Here is a 21,672-nt window from a genome sequence, read left to right as displayed (position 1 = left end):
AACTGCCTCCGGATGCGGCTGCCACTCAGGCTGCCGACAAGCTCCTTGGGAGCCCTGCCAGGAAGAAAATGAAGAAGTCCAAGAAGGTGCTGAAGAATGAGTCACCTGACAGGAAACAACGGACTGATGCGAGCAATAAAAATTCCAATTTTCACATTTTTGACAAATTGAGGGAGTTGTACGTGGAATTGTCGGCAGAAGATGCGGATTTCCAGCACACCAGTGTAAGTACCTTTTCTCACATTTCCTCAAATTTCTCATCTTTCCGGCCACAACTGTTGAATTGAACATCTGGTCCAGTTGATGGCTGGAATTAATATTTCGCATTTCTTTATTATTTATTTAAAAATGTTTTTTTTCTTAAAATATTTATTCCTTGCATTAATGAATAAAGCGTATTTCCCAATTCTAATAAGACAAAAAAATATTAAGAGGGATTTAAAATTTCTTTGTGACTTGCATTCCTGTTCTGAGTGTTGAGTGGAAAATTTTCATGAAAATTCTTGCAACCAATAGGAAGAGAGGATTTTCAAGGCATGTCTCAAGAGGATTTTATTTTTGCAAAGATATTTTTGCATGAAAAATCTGGGAATTCTAAAGATATCTGTTTCATGATCGATAACCATATCATATTTTTCCTAAACTGATAGTAAATAAAAATTCAATTGAAAACAAAACTGCTGATAAATCCTGAAGAATCCCCTAGGGTTAAATATCTTCTAATTTCAATAAGAACACTGTTGTTTGTGGAGTGTTCTTGAGATTAATTCAACGTGCAACATAATAGGATTGATATTTTTCATTTTTATTGCTCAAACTCAAAGAGGGATCAATGTAATCTTTCGTTTTGATTTATTTGCGAATTAGTCGATTTCCTAAAAATTACGTCACATTGTTTTTTATGCCCGTCAGTCCATTATGAGATCTAGAAGCTGAATGGTACAAGAAGATTCCCTGAAAATTAATATTCTATGCAGAAACTATTCTTTTCACACTAATTTTACTGCTCGGACTCCACGGAACTTTCCACCTTCCACCCCCCGGAGACCACTTTTCTCAACAAATATTCGCGTTTCAAACGATCTTTGAGAAATGTAACGCTGTTCATCCGTTTGTCAGTCCGGCTGTCGCCAGCTCTAGAGGCCAAACGGTAAGAGATAGCGACTTGTGACCTTCGTGTGACCCCCCCATAAGTCGATCCAAGCTTTTTCCCCCACCCCTCCCTTACCCCTCAAAAACCATTTTTTTGGGTTTGCTCGAAAACGCGTTGTGCGATTTTTTTATTTTTGGATTATGTTTTAGAGATTACCCAAGCGGATACACTCAGTCCCGGGATTATGCACATTTTCGGGACCGAAATGGTATTATGCATCGAGAAAATTTGCATACCCTCAGGGGCTTTCTTTTAACACTTCGTAGAAGCCTAACTAAAAGTGTCACGGAAGGACCAAGTGGCAGCCGCTGCCATTTATCGGATTTTACAAAATATTTTGATATTTTTACTTATATTTTAATATTCGAAGCTTTAGTCTGTTCTTTTCTGGTGTCTGAATCAGAAATTTCATCTCCTTGGGTACTGTATCTAAAGATTTTTAACCATTCGATGTTTTCATCTTTATCAGAATCATGGAGTTAGGGAAAGTGGTCTGCCTTTGAATGCGGCAGCCTTTGAATGTTTCAATTTTTCTCTTATTTTTCAAAGCAAAAATTCTACTTTATGAACAATAGTTAATACTATTAACTATTTCTATTAACTTCGCTTAACAAAATGGATTTTTACCTTTGGGAAATAAGAGAAAAATTGAAGCATTCAAAAACTGACGCATTCAAAGGCATGTCACTTTCTCCCATAATTCTTCTCAATAATTTGCAAAAACACTTTCAATTTGTTCTTTTAAGGCTTTTATACACTAACAATCAAGAAAATTACATCTGCAGAACGTCAAACTACCATATTAAATGCATATGGCAGCAACTGCCACTTGGTCGTTCCGAGTGCAGTTTTTTGTTTTTGCACTATATTTACATTAATATTTAATTTTTATTAAAAATTTCATAACGAAAAAATAGCCAGAAAAATTCTGCATGCATTCAATCAGGCCTCCAGGCAAAATGATATATTCTTCACTATAAAAAATAAAATTGAAAACTAAATTGGCAGCGGCTGCCACTATGGTCCTTCCAAGTGTTAAATAAATCGACCGTAGAACGAATTTTGCTTGGAGTAAAAGTAGTCAAAACAAAAAGATTCAACAGTTTAACAAACAGTAGGGGAGACTGGGGAAAAAAGTCACAAATCAAAAAATTCAAAATTCGATATCTTCCGAGATAAAAAAGATAGCGGCTCAAAATTTTTTCTAAAGGTAGTTTTCATAGACCTTCTTCAATGTAGTAAATTTCTCAGAATTCGAACAAGGAATTTAGAAATAAAATATCGAAATTTTTAGCCCTATTTTTGAAATATTTTCCTTGCAGAAGATAACAATTTTTACCTTCTTATTTTCCAAAATTGATGCACTGGTGAATATTTTCTAAATAATTTGGATTTTTTGAATACGAATCCGCTATCAATATTAGAATTTCACAAAAGTTCTTTTCTCCAGAAATCCTTTTATTAAAAATGGCCACTTGGGGTAAAATGTAACAAAAGCCTATAGAGCAAAAAGTAACAAAAAAAGGAAGCAATTTCTGATGTCTCACGGCAAAAAGAAACGTCAGTATCATGTCTCGCCGCTTGTTGTTTGGATTGGTCAAACGATTTGCAGTCTTTTGTGTGTTTTTTTTTCTAAAATAGCTTGAAAAGCGCTTTTCTCGTTTTCTCATTTCTCTCGCAGAGAAAACGGTGTTTTACAAAGGTGTAGATAAATAAATTTTCTATGCCTGATACTTATAAGGTAAAGTACCCTGTAGTCGGCCGGTTTCTCAACTCGGCCAGTGCGGCTATTTATTCAATTTACTTGGATTTGTTATAATATGGTCTTACCGATTTAACATTATAAGGTGTATTATATATAACATAAATCAGTGAAAATTTCATAGAAATTGACTGTAAAACGTTAAAAAATTGATTAAATAATTCAACTGGCCGAGTTGAAGAACCGGCCGACTAGAGGGCACTTTACCTTATGCCTGATACTATTTGCCCCAGAATTTTTGAGAATAGTCACAAAATTACCTTTTAGAAATTGGCTCGATAAACGTACTTCCTTAAAAAATAGAGGAAAATTACTTTCACAAAGTTGTAGAGCGGTAAATTTTCTAGAAAACTACGCTAATTAGAAATTTCTGGGGCGTTCGAGTACTTTGTAAAAAAAATAAAATATCCGTTTTGTGACTTTTTGCCCCAGTCTCCCCTACTTTTTGGCCAGAGTTCTTCACTAAATGGTAAGAATATTTTTAAAAAAAATTTAACTTAATAAAAGTAATTAAAGTTTTATTCTGAAAAAGAAGCACAGTGTTTTCAAATTTCCCGCGTCGTACCATAGTAAACATTCAGGCGTACAGTAGACTCTCGCTCAATCGGTTTTTTTCAATTTTTGTTGACAATTTTCACGTTTTATTTTCAAGCAAATTTGTTAAAATTCGCTGTAGTTCCCCTTGTTTTATCGTGATTCTTTATATTTGTGCGCATTTTGTGGAATTTACAATGATTTTGATGCCCAAATCTCTCGATAATTTGAATGACATTTTGTCCCATATGCCCGATTGAGAGAGAGTCTACTGTATTTCAAAAATGATTTCACAAATTGACTCCCAATCGTAAGTGAACTTGCATAATTTATGTGCATAATTCCGTCAGGTACATAATCCCAAAGTGCATAATGCTGGGACTGAGTGTATTCGTCGATATACGAAAATACTTTTGAATCATTCGTAATAACGAGTCTTCAAGAATAAAACTTGAAAAAGGTTCTAGAAAGCCCGTTTATGAGGCGAATGTGGTTATATTTGAGTTCGTTGGAAAGGTCGTGGAATATCTGACAAAATTGAGCCAGTTTCAATCGGTTTTGAATCGCTAATAAACCGGTTCATAACCGATAACTAATTTTGATTTGAAATTCAATTATATTAGTCCTAAGTTATTTTGACCAATGTTTTTAATGATTTATAAATCCGATCAAAGCGGTTGTGAACCGGTAATGAACCGATAAGTAAATTTTGTCCAAAAATCGATTTATAAATCGGTTTAAATCGGCTGAGAACCGGTAAACGGTAAACGATGCAAAAGTACTTTGAGAGATAGCATAGCAGAGAGTTCGAGCACTTCCCAAAGCCTGAGACGCTTTGCCACCCCTTTTTTCCTAATTCTTCGATTTGTTTTGAAAACAATCGCAAAACGACAAAATAACACCTACACCAATACAATTTTTTTATGATAAAAGTCAAATTACTAATTAAGATTGTAACAAAGAAATCAATTAGTATTAAATTGATAATGGAACTTTTATTGAAAATGTTATTACATACTTTACTTACTTATATGGCTTATATGCAATACTGCGTTGTTTTTATTGCGTATTTATCAATTGAATCAAAACAGGGTAGAAACCCAGGGGTTATTTATTAAATACAAAATTGTCATGTGCCTCACGTTTCTATAAATTTGGAAGAATACCACGGAAATGACACTTAAATAAAAAAATATGTAATTTGAAATCGATTTTTGTAATCATCCCACCACCCCCCTCAAATTTTCAGTTTCCACAGTTTCCATTTTATGCTCAAGACACACTTACGACTTAAACCGGGAGGCGGATTAGTCAGATATTGATGAAAATATAATCTGATCACTATTTTGATTATAATTATGTTAAGCCGTCTCACGGTTTAAGGCGTAAGTATCTAGGGCATTAGAGGGAAGTGATGAACCTTTTTAGTGGGGTGGCTTTCAAAATTGGGGTTTTGTCTCCTACTTTTTTTTAATGAAACTGGACCTTATCAAGATATAATTTAGGTTCAAAAACCAACTTATTCTACAAGTTGAAACGTGATGTAAATACGCCAAAATTGTAATAGGTGAGATTTTTAACAATCTTATCTACTATAATCCTAACAAAATTTCATGTCCTCCGATCGCGCTCAAACTTGGCCAAAATGTGTTTCGCCACTTCCTGATCACGAATATATGGGGGGCTAAGTTACGTTCCCGGCCGGCCGGCCGCTCTTTGGAGCTTAATAGCTCCCAAACTAAGAAAGATATCCACTTGCGGTTTTCGGCAAAGATTATATATCGGATAAAAATTGCAAATTGGTGCATTGACCCCCACCCTCCACCCCTCCTTCCGCAATTTTGAAGACCCCCATTTTTTTGTTTTCTTAATGGCTCCGCCCCTATGGCACCAATCGGGCTCAAATTTTAGTATGTTGCAGCTGGGTCTTAGGGCTTTCGATCAATACCAAACTTAAGGTCCCCCGACCCCCCTGACCCGAGCTATAAGAGCCTTGACAGACTTGAGGATTATCCGAGAGACGGCTTAGCGTAATTATATTAGAAATAATGCTTAAACTACATTTCCATCATTTTCCACTAAGTCGTCTCTCGGCTTAAGTCGTTAGTGTGTCTAGGACATAAGGGACTACGCCGTCTGTCCGATTTTGCCGTTTAAGTGTGAAAAAATGGACTTTTCCCATAATAACGCTGTGAAACCATTCAGATGTCAATTTGACTGCTTCTACTCGACCAAGACACTTAAAATAGAGTTTTAAATGGAAAGGCTCACAAAATACAACAATTCTTTGATATAGTTGAAGTTCATCAAATGAACACTTGGGGCGCTCTGGTCGAAAAAACGAGTTTAGAATCAAACAACCTCGATTATCTCGGCTTCTGATTAATCAATGAGATCCAATTCTACAGAAAAATTATAGAGAACATTCTGGTCTACATTTCACCCATTTATCACTTTTCTGTCAGTCCATCCAAATCCTTGATATTTTGGTTTTAATACAAAATTTGTATAATTTCACGAATTTGATTCAAGATAACTGAATGGCGTCCCCTCAACTTCAGCTCTAAATCGAATTTGCATGCATTCCGAGTTAGCTAACGTTAAGAATCTCACCTACATAAACCGATTAGGATTATCTGTCCCTTTTATGTTCATTTAATAACCAATTTAAATTGTAAATCAATACTAAACCCTAAGGTATTTGGACATAAAAACTATTCCTTTTAGATAGGGCCGGATTTAGAAATGTGGAGGCCCAATGCCCATTTGTGGGGGCCCGTAAAATTTTACGTTTTCCAACAGTGCGATAGCTTTAAGATTTTATACAATATACTGCTTTTCAATCCTACAGGTTAATTTAAGCAACTTTAAGTTTACTTAAAACCTGAGACTTTTATTACTCGAAAAAAAAAATTGGTGTCGTGATGTTTTTTGATCAAAATTTTTCCGGGATGAAAATTAAACCCATGCAATGATAATTATGGCATTGAATAAACGAGCAATAAAAAGTCAAATTTAGTCAGCAAATAATTCCAAATGATCAGTATAACAAAATAAAAAAAAATTGTCAGTAAAAAATTAAAAAAGGGCAGTGAAAAATTAAAGAGCAGTATTTTATTAAAAGCAGTCAGAAAAAATGAAAAGCGATCAGTAAGAAGTGAAACATGATCAGCACAAAATAAAAAGTGATCAGCAAAAAATGAAACATGATCAGATGATCAATAAAAAATAAAACTTGGTTAGTAAAAAATAAAAAGTGGTCGGTAAAAAATTAAAAACGAGCAGCAGAAATATTCGAGATGATCAGTAAAAAATTAAAAAGTGATCAGTGAAAAATTAAAATGAGCAGTAAAAAATAAAAAATGGCCAGTAAAAAATAAATACTCTAATCGCTAAAGGCCTCTACACACTAAGGGTGTCTACACATTGTAAGAAGTTTTCGTCAAAAATTGCTCTTTTGAAGGAAATCGTCCGCACTGTTGTAGGTAGAAACGTCAAAATTTCTGTCAAAAATGCGATTTTTGACGAAAATTGCACCCAATGTGTAGAGCCCTTAAGAGAAATTTCTTTAAAAAGTGCTTTTTAAAGAAAATTTCCCCTAGCCGTGTAGGCAGAAACGTTAGAATTTAAAAAAGGCAATTTTTGACAAAAATTGCTTCTAGTGTGTAGACACCATTAATCGAAATTTAATTTGCAATTTTTTTTGTTAATAATTTTTATTTTCTGACAATTCTAACCATGGTAGACTTATTACATGTTGGGGCTCCTAAAATGTGGAGGCCCGGTGCCGTGTCCTCAGGGAACCCACCTAAATTCGGTACTGCTTTTAGATAATTCACGAAGAGCTCTATTTTTTGAGCTTGAGCATTACGCAAAGCTAGAATGCATTTCTATTTCTTTCAGTGAGAGTTTAGTTATTAAGGGTCTTACAATTGTGACTATGCACTGTAAGTCCTGAGTTAATTCCATTTCATTTCATTTATTCCACAAACACAATTTCATCTCGAAACTTGTACCATTTAATTATCCCTTTTTATGAATTACTTACATATTTTTCATTGCCGTACTGGATGTTCTAAAAATTGGAAAAAAAATGGAATGTTACCCCTGTTTAACTCTTTCGTCTCTTTTGGGACTCCGAGTACCCAAAGCAGCATATGAATGTTCTGTGAAAAACAATGTTTTTTAATTATTCTGAATTGATAAAAATCCTATTCTTGTGGATGATTACAAACTATAACGGCGTTATCACACTTGCACATTAAAATTTTAATGTGATTCACATTAATTGTCGCTTGTGAGCGTCCAAATATGTTATTTGTGTCTTTGAGTCACTTAATATTTGGGGTTTTTCTATTTATTGATAAAAAAGTGGACTTGGCCTTCAAAAATAAGTTTAAATTTACCTAAAGCATAAATATTTTTCACATTAAAAAATTAAAGAGAAAATTGCATTAATTTTTCGCATTAATGCTATAAATCAATTTATATCAAATTTTGCGGGTCAAGTCTACCTTTTTATAAACAAATAGATCAAATTTTGAATATAAAATGATTCAAACACACAAATTACACATTTGGACTCTCATCAGCGACAATTAATGTGAATCATATTAAAATTTTAATGTGCAAGTGTGATAACGCAGTAAGGATGTCCAAATGTAAGATATGTTTTGTAGGATCTTAATTAATTCCTGAGCTTAGATATTTTTGATTAAAAAATTGTGAAATTGACTTGCAGCATATGCTGTGGTCCGGAAAGAGTTAAGATAATTCGCGTAGGGATCTTTTGAGCTTGAGCATTACGCAAAGCTAGAATGCATTTCTATTTCTTTCAGTGAGAGTTTAATTATTAAGGGTCTTACAATTGTGACTATGCACTGTAAGTCCTGAGTTAATTCCATTTCATTTCATTTATTCCACAAACACAATTTTATCTCGAAACTTGTACCATTTAATTATTCCTTTTTATGAATTGCTTACATATTTTACATTGTCGTACTGGATGTTCTAAAAATTGAAAAAAAGGAATGTTACCCCTGATTAACTCTTTCGTCTTTTTTGGGACTGTAGTACCCAAAGCAGCATATGAATGTTCTGTGAAAAACAATGTTTTTTAATTATTCTGAATTGATAAAAATCCTATTCTTGTGGATGATTACAAACTATAAGGATGTCCAAATGTGAAATATTTTTTGTAGGACCTCAATTAATTCCTGAGCTTAGATATTTTTGATTAAAAAATGGTGAAATTGACTTGCAGCATATGCTGCGGTTCGGAAAGAGTTAACGTGTTTTATACTATAAAATCTGTCAAAATCAATATTTCTAAAAACTCTCATGTTTTTAATGGCTTAATTACAATTGTGACTATGCACTGTAAGTCCTGAGTTAATTCCATCTCATTTCATTTATTCCACAAACACAATTTCATCTCAAAACTTGTACCATTTAATTATCTCTTTTTATGAATTACATATTTTACATTGTCGTACTGGATGTTCTAAATTGAAAAAAAAAAGGAATATTACCCCTGATTAAGCTTTACATTTCTCTGCTTGCATTTTTTTCTTTGGTATATCTATAGCTGGGCCGCAAGACATCCTTTCTGCTGGACAAATTGGTGGCTAAGGAGAACCTCAATACGCTGATACTGAATCTGTATCCGGGTAACAAGGGCTACTCGTTGGCATTCAAGGGGGATGTTGAGGTGCTTGATGTGGGCAATCACATGATGGACTGCAATCCGCAGACACGTAAGGCGCTCGCAGCGCCAAAGGAGAAGATTCAGGAGACAATACGGTGGCCTTATGAGGAAGAGGATCTCCTCGAGTGCATTGACAATGAGACACTGCCCCTTGTGCTAGTTGATCTGTTTCAGACCAAGTGTCCCAATCTCTTCTACTGTGGATGTGTGATTGTGGAAGTTAGGGACTATCGACAGTCCTTTCCCATCTACACATGTGATACATATCATGTGCTACTGCGACCAACAAATCAAACTCTCCTGGCTGATGTCAATAGTCTGACGAGTCAGGGGCAGTGGACGCATGAGGAGAAATTGGCATTGGAGAGTCAATTGGTGTTGGCTACAGCAGAACCACTGTGTTTAGATCCAAATCCAGCCATTGGTATTCACGTGATCAATAGTCAGCATCAACGACGGATGTTCAATACCAAGGATATTCGGCGTAAGACGAAAAAATTCACCCAAGTCAGTATAAATAGAAAACGGAAAACTGATCAATTTACCCATCACTATGGACTCGATCTCTATGACTACATGTCGAGATTTAGACAGAGGTCCAGACATATGAAGGCAAGTAGTACCACCACATCATCAAATGCTCTCAGCTCCAGCTCCTTCACCAATTCCATGGCATTCCGTCTGCATCAGCAGCAGAAGAAGACGTCAGATGGGGTGACGGCAGTTCAACAACCGCCAGTCCCATCACCCTATTTGGGTTTTCCGCCCCTTCAGCCGCCCGCCGAAGTCAATGTGAATAAATTTGCCAGGGCATATGAGAGGCCCAAGGAGACAAAGGACTGCATGCCACAGCTCATTGAGGAATACATCCTGGAGACTGAGCATTTGGAGACGAATCAACGGAGAAGACTCTACTACATTAAATTGTCAATCTTTCAGCGTCCGGCTAACAATGAATATTTGGGAAAGTTGTATGTGGACAAGGATTACCGAGAGAATGTTCGCAATGGGGAAGCATGTTCTTTCACACTGGGTACACGAGCCAATGCCAATAAGTACATTCAGCAATTTACAGAGATCATCACAGAAGAGGGAAGGCTAAGGGTGAAGATAACTCATTTGGTGCCTGGACAACCACCAAGAGTGACGTGTACGGTGGGCGTACAAGAGCAACCCCAGGTAAATCACCGGCAGGAGACAATCAATCAATACCCACCGGCTTTTAGTGATGCAGTCGAACAGAATTCTGCACCACAGCCATCAGCTCCAGTTCCAACCCCGGCGGCTCAACATTTAACCAATCCCACCCCATCCGGCTCTATTATGGTGTTCCAGCAGCAAGGTGGGGTATCAAACTTCCTCCCAATTCGCCAAAATATCCTGCCCAGCGAGATGGGAGTGCAGATTCAGCGAACGCAGCAAGTTGTGCCAATTGCGGCTAAACCTAACCTCACAAATCCCACAATAAATGCAATTGTGACGAATTTGATAAGTTCAGAGCCACCAGCAACTGTACAGGGAGATCTAACTTATGGCAGTAGTCCCAGTAAGTCTTCCAACAACTCCACAATCATCAATTTGCTGAATTCGGCTCCGGCAGCAATGAATATCTCCAATGTCAACAGCTTCCTGTCGCCGCCGGCCTATAAGGAACTCACGGGGGCCACGGAGGTGGTCGAGGGCAAGGTAAAACCCGCCCCCAAGGTGGCCCCCGTGACCAAAGAGCCCATTGGACTGCAGCAACACATCAAACTCCAGACTCATCCAATCCCATCGACCCTTGTGTCACAGCTCGTATCCCCACCGCTCACAGTCACCACGGCTGAAGAGCTGAAGCGACAAGCGGCATCTGGGACAGCTGTAGCAATTGCCGGAAATGCCACACTCAAACGACAGCCACAGCAGCAACTATTGATTGCAGGAAGTGCCTGCAATAAGATCAGTCTAAAGCCACAGGGAAATTGTCAACCTCAGAAGATTTCCACAAAATTGAGTTTTCCAGTGACAGAATTGACGGGATTGCTGGCAGCTGCACCAGCTACTCAGGAAATACACACACTTGCCCAGCAGCCAAATCAGGCGAGTGTGGCCTTTGCACAACCCAAGCAATTTACCAATCTCCATCAGAGCCTTCAGTCACCACCAGCGGCAACACCACTCGCCAGTAGTCCATCGACACTGCCCCAGCAAACCACCACAACGCTCAATCTTCAGGGTATCAGTCTGTCGAGTCTCCAGAATGCCATGGCCACGATTCCGGGCACCTTCCAGAATGTTCAGATCCAGATACCAGGACTGGCGCAGTCACTGTCGTTGCCGCTGGGCGGAGGCGCAGGGACAACTTTTGCCACGGCTACGAGTCAAGCCACTGGACTCCTCGTCAATACCGTACACTCGGGTACGCTCAATAATATCCCAGGATCTGGAACGCAAACGGTGGTCCTCACAAATTCAGCCACGGACTCTGGGGCTTCCATGCTGTCGCTGCCTCTGGGTGAGTTTTTTAAAAAAAATTTCTAAATATTCTTCATGAAAGTCAGAACTTTGCATTTCCCCATTTTTTTGCAAAGGTTGAATTTGCAAATTGCAAATCTAGCACTCATTTTGCACTTAACAAAATGTTTTGCAAAAGTGATTTATAAAAAGGAAAAATTGGAGAATGAAAAATAGGTAATATTGATATCAAAAAATTTAAAGGAGAAAGGGCAAACTGGTCTAACATTTTTCCGCGAATGAAAAATATTTGAACATAAATCGTCGGTTGCCTCAGTAACTGTGCTAACTTCATTTTGACAACTTTTCAGGAGACATTTTTTTTTCTTTTTTAATAACGTTTCAATATAAGGAACAAGAGCGAATATTCACGGATGGATCCATCATTGACGAAGACACAGGAATTGGAATATTTTTTTGAAAAAACGGAAGAAGTGTTAAAGTGCAAAATAAAACAAAAAAATATCAATCAAAGAAACAGAACTCATCGCAATATTTATTGCAATCAAACTCAGTGTCGAAAAAAAGGCGGAAGAGATAGTTATATTAACGGACTCCAAGAGCGCATGTTTATCACTTTTAAAAGAGAGCAATAAAATATACGAAAATAAAATTAAAGAAATAGTGAGCGCAAATGAAATATAAAAGTTACCATACAATGAATCCCTGGGCATATAAATATTAAAGGAAATGAGAGAGCTGGTAAAGCAGCTAAGGAAGCAACGAAGGATGGGATAAGTATCGAATGTAGCTTAAATAGAAAAGAGGTGGACAGAACAAGAAAAGAATTCATGTGGAAAAAATGGACAAATTTGTGGAAAAAAGAAATTGTGAAACTAAAGGAAAATTCAACCATGAAATCAGACAGGGAATATTAGAAAAGAAACTATGGTTCATAAATATAAATTTAAGAAGTGATTAAATAAAAATAATCCAAAGGATTAGAAGTGGACATTGCTGTGACAAGAAGTTTCTAAAACTAATAAAAAACGAGGACACAGAATTATGCGATAAGTGCGAAGCCGTGGAAGATATAAATCACATAGTGATCCAATGCAGAAAATTTAATGAGATAAGAGAAATCTATAAGTGCATTAATAATGAAAAAGTGAGCATAAAAAATATTCTTAAAATAGCAAACAAAGAAACATATGAAGAGATCTACAAATATATCAAATAAATAAAAGTGAACATATAATAATTCAAAAACTGTGATCGTATAACAATAATATTAGATGAGCACATATATTCTGTCAGTAGAAGAAGTTGAAAGTTTGGAGTGGTATATCTCAGCTCCTAATGAACATATTTGTATGAGTGAACTATTGTTGGAAAGCTTGGTTCATTAGCTTTTAGAATCTGGTATACTTAATCTGCCATGGATAAACCATGGTCATCCAGAACTATTTATGTCGAAGAAGACACTTTTTATAACGTCTTTTTTGGCCATCTACTTCTGGGACCAGGAGTAACCCAGAATTCCATTAAATTAAATAACCAGGGTAACCAGATGAATTTAATTGCAGTTCTTTTGGGGATTTAGATTTAAGCAATTTCCTTTTTTTATTTTGCGTATATTTTCAAAATTTAAATTTGTAAATCAATTAGGGGAAAGGCTCATAATTTTGTCCAGTTTCTTATTTTGGACACTTTGAGGATAAAATTGGACACTAAAAATAAATTGATTAAAATGATGGATTTTTATTCCAATATTTGATGAATAATGAATTCTATCTAGATATTTGTTCTTTTTGGAAGATTTTAACACTAAATACGTTAAATTTTAAATATGATTTGAGTTGAAATTGCTTTGCTGAAAATTCAGTGTGAGCAATTGCTTACGAGAAATATGACAGAATTCGTGTTTACTTCAGTCTTATTTAGCTGTGGTGAAGTACTAACAATGTTTCTTCTCTATTTTTTAGTGATATTATTGAATATTCATTAAATATTGTGTTGATTCACGGTAATGGTGATTTGTACATTTGACCTGAAGTGAGATTTGCCTTGTGAATTATATTTTTCGTGTGAAAAATGGGAAATTTTTTAAGACATTCTATCTAAGACCAGTGAGGTGATACTCCTTATTTTGGACAGGTGTTTTTCTCACGAAATTTCGTGAAGTTTTAGCTTTTGTGATGACTAGGTTGGACAAATGCCTGGAGAAACATAGGAGCTTCATCTCTATGGAAGAGATGTGGCGAGAAAAGCCTTGAAAGACTCCCGGAAAGGCCAGGGAATGAGCGAATCCGCACGTACTTGGAGTACCAAAGTCAACTCTCTTTAATGAATGATATGGAAAGTTTCTGGGCTTGTAACATTCTACGTTTCCCTTACATGAACAAGAAGGGGACTTGATAAGATTGGTTCATGAAATGAGCAACAATGGGCATCCTGTTGAGGCGGATTGGCTGTCCAAATTTACAGCCAAGTTGTCCAAATTAATAACGAAGTTGTCCAAAATTCGAGTCAAATTCACCTTTACATATCAATTCATTTTTAAACGTATTAAAACTTATTTTAGTAAAAATAAGACGATAAATAGCTTGCCAAGTTTCTAAACAATCCTTCTGAAAAGAGAGTAACAGAAAAGTCAATTAGAATTGAAAATATCGCACTTCAAACTCAGTACATTGATGCTTATAAGCACTCTGTCCAAAATTATGAGCCCTTACCCTATATGAAAAAAGCTCTTGAAAAGAAGAAAGACGACAACGTCGAAATCAACTATGCAAAAAGTTGCATAAAGATGAACAACAGCAGTTGTACAGCATCTGGTGGCTCGTGGCTCCCGCACAGGAAAAAAATATTTCGTACAATTGTTTGTAAATGTTTGTAAATTTCCACTGGGGAATTACGAAATGCTCGTAAATCGTATAACCCACAAACAAATTTGAAAAAGTTTGTATTTTTTCACAAACATTGTTAGTAACATGATCACTTGACGAGTATTTTTTGTACTTTTACAAACATTTGTTTGTAAATGTTCGTAAACACCAAAAAAATGTTTGTAAAATTTTGTCATTTGTTCGTAAGTTTTTGTTTTTCTGTCAAACAATTACAAACAAATGACAAAATTTTACGAACATTTCTTTTGTGTGTTTACAAACATTTGCGAACAAATATTTGTAAACAAAAAATGCTCATCAAGTGATCATATTACGAACAATGTTTGTGTAAAAAGTACAAACGTCTACGAACTTGTTTGTGGGTTATACGATTTACGAGCATTTTGTAAGTCCCCAGGAATTCACAAATATTTACAAACAATTTTACAAAATATTTTTTTTCTGTGCGGGAGCCACGAGCCACCAGATGGAGCAGTTAGAGGTAAAATCTAAAAATATATATTTAAAGCTAAGATCGCACATTAACTTTGACCCGAATTTCATTAAAAATCGGTTACATCGTTTTCGAAAAATAAATTGTCAAAGTTTTAAATTTTTTTTAAGGATATCGTTAATTTGCCAAGGACTGACAATTTTGACTTGGCTATAAGGTATTTTTTTAATCCTATTATAGCTAGCAACACTACAGAATTGGCCTAGTCCCATCTCTGGCGAAGGGTTGGACCAGCTCTAATATATTTTTGCCCATTCTCCTTTACAAATCAGAAGAATTTCAGAAAAAAATTTACTTTTGCAAAGAACATTCCTCATTGCTTATTTCATGAAAAACTGCTAGAGAGAACTCACATTTGTGAATAAGAAATAGGAAAAATATTTAGTTTATAGAATTTAAAATTTTGCAATTTGCAATTAATTTTGCAAAGTGAAAAGTTTGCAATGTATTGCATGCATTTACAATGGTAATCTAATATTATTCATTCATTCTGTGGCGCTTTGTAAATGAACAAAAATATCTCTGTGTATCTTCCTCAAAAAAAAAATCTCATGGTCCATGTCATCCACACATTGTGTTGCTGTCCGTTCCGTATGTAAAGCTCATGTTGTCACCACGGGTCTCAAGAGCATCAATCACCCAAATCTACGTTCAAATTTAGCCGCAACGGCCAGCACTAGTGGCCAGACAGTCACAAATGCCGCTCCCTCCATTCAGCTTCTCAGTACACTCATGCAGAGCGGAGTACCGCTGTCTCTGGCTCCAGCTGCCACTGCCACAGTCAAACAGAAGCCCATCATAATCTCGGAGCAGCAACCGGTGGTGCAGCAGAAGCAGCAAGTGCTGAATTCCGTGAAGAAAATCGCAACCACTTCCAATGCTTTGCATGCCAACGCCATTCAGCAAGCTGGTGAGTTTCGCACATATTTTAGTTTTAGTTCTTTCTGAATTTCGAGAAAAAAACCTAAAAGGCACTCTTCAAAAAAAATGGCAAAGAAAAATTCGCAGAGTGCTCGAATTGCTTGAATACCATGCAATTGTTTTCTTTGCATTTCTTCTTTGTGTCTGAGTTAATAATCTTTGACTATACATGGCAAAAAGGGTTTTAAGCGCTTAAAGTGTCCACTTATTTCTCTATTTCTTCATGCATCCTACAACAAATCATTGCTTTTACCATCCTGTATGACGCACTGACTGAATTCCTTAACTTTGTTTAAAAATATGTAATCGCATAGAGTACAATGAGGCAATTTTGAACAGAATTTAAATTTGAAATATCTATACTCTTTCTGATTGGCAAAATAGAAAGACCACGAAGAAGTAATAAAAATAAAACACAGTCTTGAACTCTTCTCTTGACTCTTTTTGCCCACCGAAAAAAAAATGAGGAAATATCAAAATTTAAATTAAACTTCTGTTCAAAATCACCTTATTGCACCATAGCAAATGTACTAAAAATACCATTTCTTTCCATAAAACATCCCTATTTAATTTTCTATAATAAAGGATAATTGATTTTTTGGACTTATTACGGGGAAGTGGGGCACATTTGATAGTGGGGCACCTTTGAAATTGGAATTTTTCAACTATTTTTAAATAAAATTGAGCTTTATCATGATATAATTTAGCTCCATAAATAGATTGAGAAGCTAAATTACATTATGATATGGCTCATTTTCATTTAAACATAGGAGAAAAATCCCAATTTCAAAGGTGCCCCACTTTCCCCTACAACAATTCAATGCCTGTGATGTAATCAAATCTTGATCTAATCATATCTAATCAATTGAGAAGTACGTTGCTAACCGAGACTCCTTCTTCTACTTCAAATCGAATTTGCATTAGAACAGGCCAGAGCTAAAATAAAAGCCGAAGTGAATTTGGTGGTACCAGTTGGGATTCTTCGAAATGCCGCGAAAATTCACGTAGAGAAAATGAGAGGTTTTTAATGTGAAATATTTTTAATTCCTTAGAGTTAAGTCATTTTCACAAGAAAATCCGTTTAACCCATTCCTTACCATGGTATTATACATCATACGCAAATTGAGTGATTTTAAATGATTTATTTCTGGGCAATTGCTATCCAAATTGCTGTCAGGAATGGATTTTGAGTAACTTTAGTCCTTCAATTACTTGGAAAAAATAACCCGACAGAGATGGGAATACATTCTGTTGTTCTTTTCTCGCTTCGCGGAAAGTTATGCGAAATTTTTGCTCAAAATGGCGGACGGAAAATTCGTCATCCCGTCGAATTTGTTAAAATTGGCCACTTTGCTCTTTCCTGATTTGAATTCTAGTTACCAAATTTGTTTTCTTGATTAGTTACTCTATCTAAATCAATAGAGTTTGTAATGAATTAATGCACAGAATTTAAATTCAGTGACCGTTAAGACGTATGTTTGACAGGGGCTCCCCGCGCCCCAATAATAGATTTAAAAAATTTCTTTTCAGAAAAATCATCTATTAATCTGTAGCAAACTAATCGCAAAATATGAACATTCTATCTCAAGTATTTCTGGTACATTGACTGAATGGGTTAATAATTTATTTGAATACAGTTATTTGGGTTAATTTTGAATAATTGTTGATATTACAACAAAAACATTGGGATGAAATTTTGAGCTGGAAGACTCATATTCTTTTGAGCTGTCTCAAAATTCAGGATAGGTTTGAGAAAAAATCCTTTTGTACAACACTATTTTGGTTAATAAGGAATGCAAAAGTACATATTACAAGAAGGGACATGACCTGCTAATAAGGATAAAATGGAGAAGAAAATATTTTGTTGCATTTTGGAGATTTTTCGCAGCCGCAGCGCCGCCAGACTATAATTTCCGATACTATACGACTTTTAATATAGGCACGACAGGTCTGTTTTAGAGGTAGTCCAGGCGACATTTCGCCCAAATATACCTACTTATGATTATGACCGGAAAATTCGCCATTTCGCAAAGTCAACCACTTAGGAATGCTCATTTTTCAAACGATTTTGTTAAATTTGGATTTTTTGGAAAGCTATTGAAATGCTGAACCCGGGCTGTATCGGTCTTCATTGGTAATGAATCGGTTAAGTAGCGATTTTTTGATTTTCAAATGCTTTTGTGATTTATGAATCAATTTGATCTCTAGTAGATCAGTAATGCCAAAAGATCATGCAAAAAAATAATTCAAGGTGAGCTCTATCTCGTGAGTTCGAGCATTCCACAAAGCTGGGACGCTTTGCCATCTCTTTGTAATCTAATTGAATCATAGAATATTTGCCTTTAATAATTCAGTCCTAAGTAAATTTTTTCCAAAAAATCTTCACTGATAAGAAATTATAGCAAGCCATATGGCTAAGCCTTAGGTCTGAAACTCGTATAAATGTGAGATATTGGACTAGCTTTTAGAATATATCGACGGTTCCATTCCATACTATGCTATCTCAGAATGACAACTTTTCAGGAGAGCCATTGGAGAGCCAATTTCCTATGCTGCCCGTGTAATTTTTTTTTCGAAAGTCTCAAATATCTCCTTACCCGAACATCGGATGACCACAACATTTTTATCAGTTGTAGATCTCGGTCTCAGGAACAACATATCTCTCGGAGTAATATAAAGCTAAGTCGACTTAGCATAGTATGGAATGGAGCCGTCGAAATGATCATGGATGAAATTCATTTAGTAACTTTGAAAAAAATCAATTTTTACGAAACTGCAACATTACGAAGCTGCAAAACCTTCTCATATTGCGAAAAGTGGTTCCCAGGGGGTGGAAGGTGAAATTTTGGGGAATCAAAAAATCTACGGATTTATACTTCTCTCTCGGAGAAGTTTAGGCAGTAAAATTATAGCCTTTCTCTTTTATTTTTCATGGATTTTAACATATTTACCTATAAGAAGTACTCCCTCCGTCCCAAAAAGAGTCGTACGTTTGGGGAAAAATTAGGGATTAAAGAATTGTTTTACGGAATGTTTTTGTTAATAGTAAATATCTTACGTATGAACTATCCTCCATCTTCAGTAGTAATATTGAGGTCCACCTGCCACGGTAAGATAAGGAACTGGTGTCTTGAAGATTTATTTTTTTCACTTTTTTTCGAAGAGCTCCGGTCGATATGTAACTTTTGAAAATTCTACTGCAATTAACGTTGTTAACTAGAATTTCATTTAAAAATTTAGTGTACCAAAGAAGGGATTTATAGTTTTTTTCGTTATGCCATAACAATGGGTCTAAAAATTTACAAAAAGGGCAATAAAACCAATCTTGCTCTTTTTTTCTACGTTCTGTGATATGGGTGCTGAATGGTTGGAGATAAAGATTTGATGTCTTTGGACGACCCCCACCCCCCGTAGGTTAACTTTTGGATTTTCAATATGTCCCTAGTTTCCCCCAAGGGAACCTCACTTGAAAAAAGTGTACAAAATTTAGGAAAAGAAAAGAAAAGAAAAGTTTTCGGAAAGAAAAAGAAAAGAAAAAAAAAGAAAGAAAGAAGAGCAAAGGAAAAAAATGAGAAAATGTTTGAAAATTTGTATTTAAATTTAAAATACAAAAAAAAATTACAAGCCTAATCAATTCTTACTTGGTTAAGTATTTCTTTTATGTTGAAATTCACTGGTATAAGAGTTTAAACACTTATCTTCTAAATTCCAAGAAGAAATTTCTGGATGATATTGGTGTCTGAGGACAAAATATCCACCTTGGTAACATCTAAAACATATCCAAAAATGAAAAGTATCGATAATTTGGTTCTTGAGATATTCCCAAGAGAGTGGTTTCTGAAAGATCCGAGAAATGTTGGTGAATTTAAATAATAAATTTAAAGCACAAAGAAAATCGCAATCAATCACGAAGAGCTAAAATTCCAGTTTTTGGTCCTTATGCACAAAATAAGGAAAACTTTAAGATTGGAAAAGGACACGCTTGTAAACGAAGTACAACTCAAAAGAATTTTTTATAAAGTAAATAAAAAGCCAGCTAAAAAGTGAAGATTTTTTTATAATAAGAAAAAAGAAAATGAAGGAAAAAAAGAAAAGAAAAAAAGAAGAAAAAGAAAAAAAGAAAGAAAAAAAGAAAAAAGAGAAAAAAGATGTGTACAAATTTCTTGAAATGATGTACCCTTGGTTTCCCCCCGCCCCTCCTCTTCCTCAGAAAAAAATCGCACTATGTGTCTTGGAGCAATCCCAAAAAACAATATGGTTTTTGGAGGGTGGGAGGGGGGGGGGGTAAATGAGGGGTAAGGTAATGATCCCAAGGTCGACTTACGGGGGCGTCGCCGAAGGTGCCAAGCTTCTATCTTCAACCTTTTGGTACTTACAGTAGAGTCTCGCTATAGTCCATATTTGGTTCAAATTTGACACTTGGGTCGCACTATAGTCCATGTAATTTTTTAAAATTATCAACGATTTTTAGTATTGAAATTGCTCGACGGCTTCCACTTTCTTTGCGATTGTGGTACTTGTCCTTGCCCTCTTCATTGTGGATCACAGTTATCACAACTACTTAATGAAGTTTGCCAAAAATATTAAAATAATTATGCATGTCGCATACTAAAAAACATAACCTAACTTAAAATCAGTGTTTTGAAATCAACGGTCGATAAATTGTGGACTATAGAGCGATGGCTTATAGCGAGACTCTACTGTAAATCTTACTAAAAATATTCAAAAGAAAGATGTTTTTAAGACATTGTTTTCTTATCGTACAATCGTAGGTGGACCTCCATATTACCCATTAAAGATGGAGGATAGTATGTACATAAGATATTTCCAATACACAGCATTCATACTTTACGACGTCTCTTCCTAGCGATTTTCTTCCAAACGTACGACTTTTTTTGGGACAAGAATTTTTCTCAAACGTACGATTTTTTTTGGGACGGAGGGAGTATTTAATATTTTTTTTAATCTACAATCTTCACTTTTTTTGTGAAAGTTTTTTCTTACAAGATTTTAGAATTACTCTTTTCTGTCTGGCTTCTAAAAATCACGATATTGCTGCATTGTCTTCATGCATCATTCTTTTTCATTGCTTTTGTCTAGGATATTTAGAATATCTATAGGAAACTGGAAAAACTAAATATTTGACGTTCTGGGATTGTCGTCAGCAGAACATTATTTAGCATAAGAATTTGATACAGATAAATTTGAAAAATATCCATCTGACCTTTTGACCACGGTCTTACTGGATTAATGCAGCGATGACTTGAAGTTCTAGCTGACAGAGAAATCCTCGTTTGTTGGTCTGTCTTGCAGGAATAAATGCTGGTCAATTGGTGCTGCCGGCGCAGAATTTTCAACTGAAATTCCACAAACAACCGCCAGCAGCAACGTTCGACGCTAGCGGTGGCAGCCAGGCACAGATGGTGGTGTCTCCAGTGGCCCAGGGAGTTGTACCCAAAACTGATGAACAACCGGCCGTTCAGCCCACATTCGAAGAGATTTATCCCAATTTATAATATTCAGCTGATGCGACTCACTTCACGTGTCAGATGATGGTGCTGTTGCTGGAGTGATGCCTGCGCGAGTGATTTCATGTGTGTGGTAAGTAACACAAGAATGAAAGAAAGAAAGAAAAAAAACTGAGAGAAAGGAGGAAGAGATAACAGAGTTGAATGAAAAAATGAAGAAGACGAGATGAATAAACAGAAATTTTCAATGTTGAAATTTTGAATTGTATTTGGGTGTCCAAGAGATGGCGCG

General features: G+C 35.7%; 1 protein-coding gene across 2 annotated transcripts; it reads left to right on the top strand.

Moving 5' to 3' along the window:
- The first annotated feature begins 6 nt into the window (after positions 1 to 6).
- On the top strand, positions 7 to 21,636 carry LOC129803187 (transcription factor SPT20 homolog). Of its 2 annotated transcripts, none has more exons than XM_055849580.1 (4): positions 7 to 224; positions 9,037 to 11,650; positions 15,653 to 15,901; positions 21,226 to 21,636. In XM_055849580.1, exons 1-4 carry the CDS (start codon positions 69 to 71, stop codon positions 21,426 to 21,428), a joined length of 3,222 nt encoding a protein of 1,073 aa, XP_055705555.1. In that variant the 5' UTR covers positions 7 to 68; the 3' UTR covers positions 21,429 to 21,636. The 2 variants fall into 2 exon arrangements, with proteins under 2 accessions (XP_055705555.1, XP_055705554.1); XM_055849579.1 differs by having other exon boundaries at positions 15,593 to 15,901.
- Positions 21,637 to 21,672: the final 36 nt, after the last annotated feature.

This window comes from Phlebotomus papatasi, chromosome 2 (assembly GCF_024763615.1).
Source record: "Phlebotomus papatasi isolate M1 chromosome 2, Ppap_2.1, whole genome shotgun sequence".
In the NCBI taxonomy this organism is placed as follows: Eukaryota; Metazoa; Arthropoda; class Insecta; order Diptera; family Psychodidae; genus Phlebotomus; species Phlebotomus papatasi.
The sequence above is the reverse complement of the archived record's forward strand: the minus strand, read 5'-3'. Positions and strand labels throughout refer to the sequence as shown.

Excerpts from the sequence above, each read along its gene's own strand:
- LOC129803187 (XM_055849579.1), top strand. The coding sequence starts at position 69 with ATGAAGAAGTCCAAGAAGGTGCTGAAGAATGAGTCACCTGACAGGAAA. Across the intron at positions 225-9,036 it reads CGGATTTCCAGCACACCAGT|CTGGGCCGCAAGACATCCTT; the intron begins GTAAGTACCTTT and ends GTATATCTATAG. Across the intron at positions 15,902-21,225 it reads CAACGCCATTCAGCAAGCTG|GAATAAATGCTGGTCAATTG; the intron begins GTGAGTTTCGCA and ends TCTGTCTTGCAG.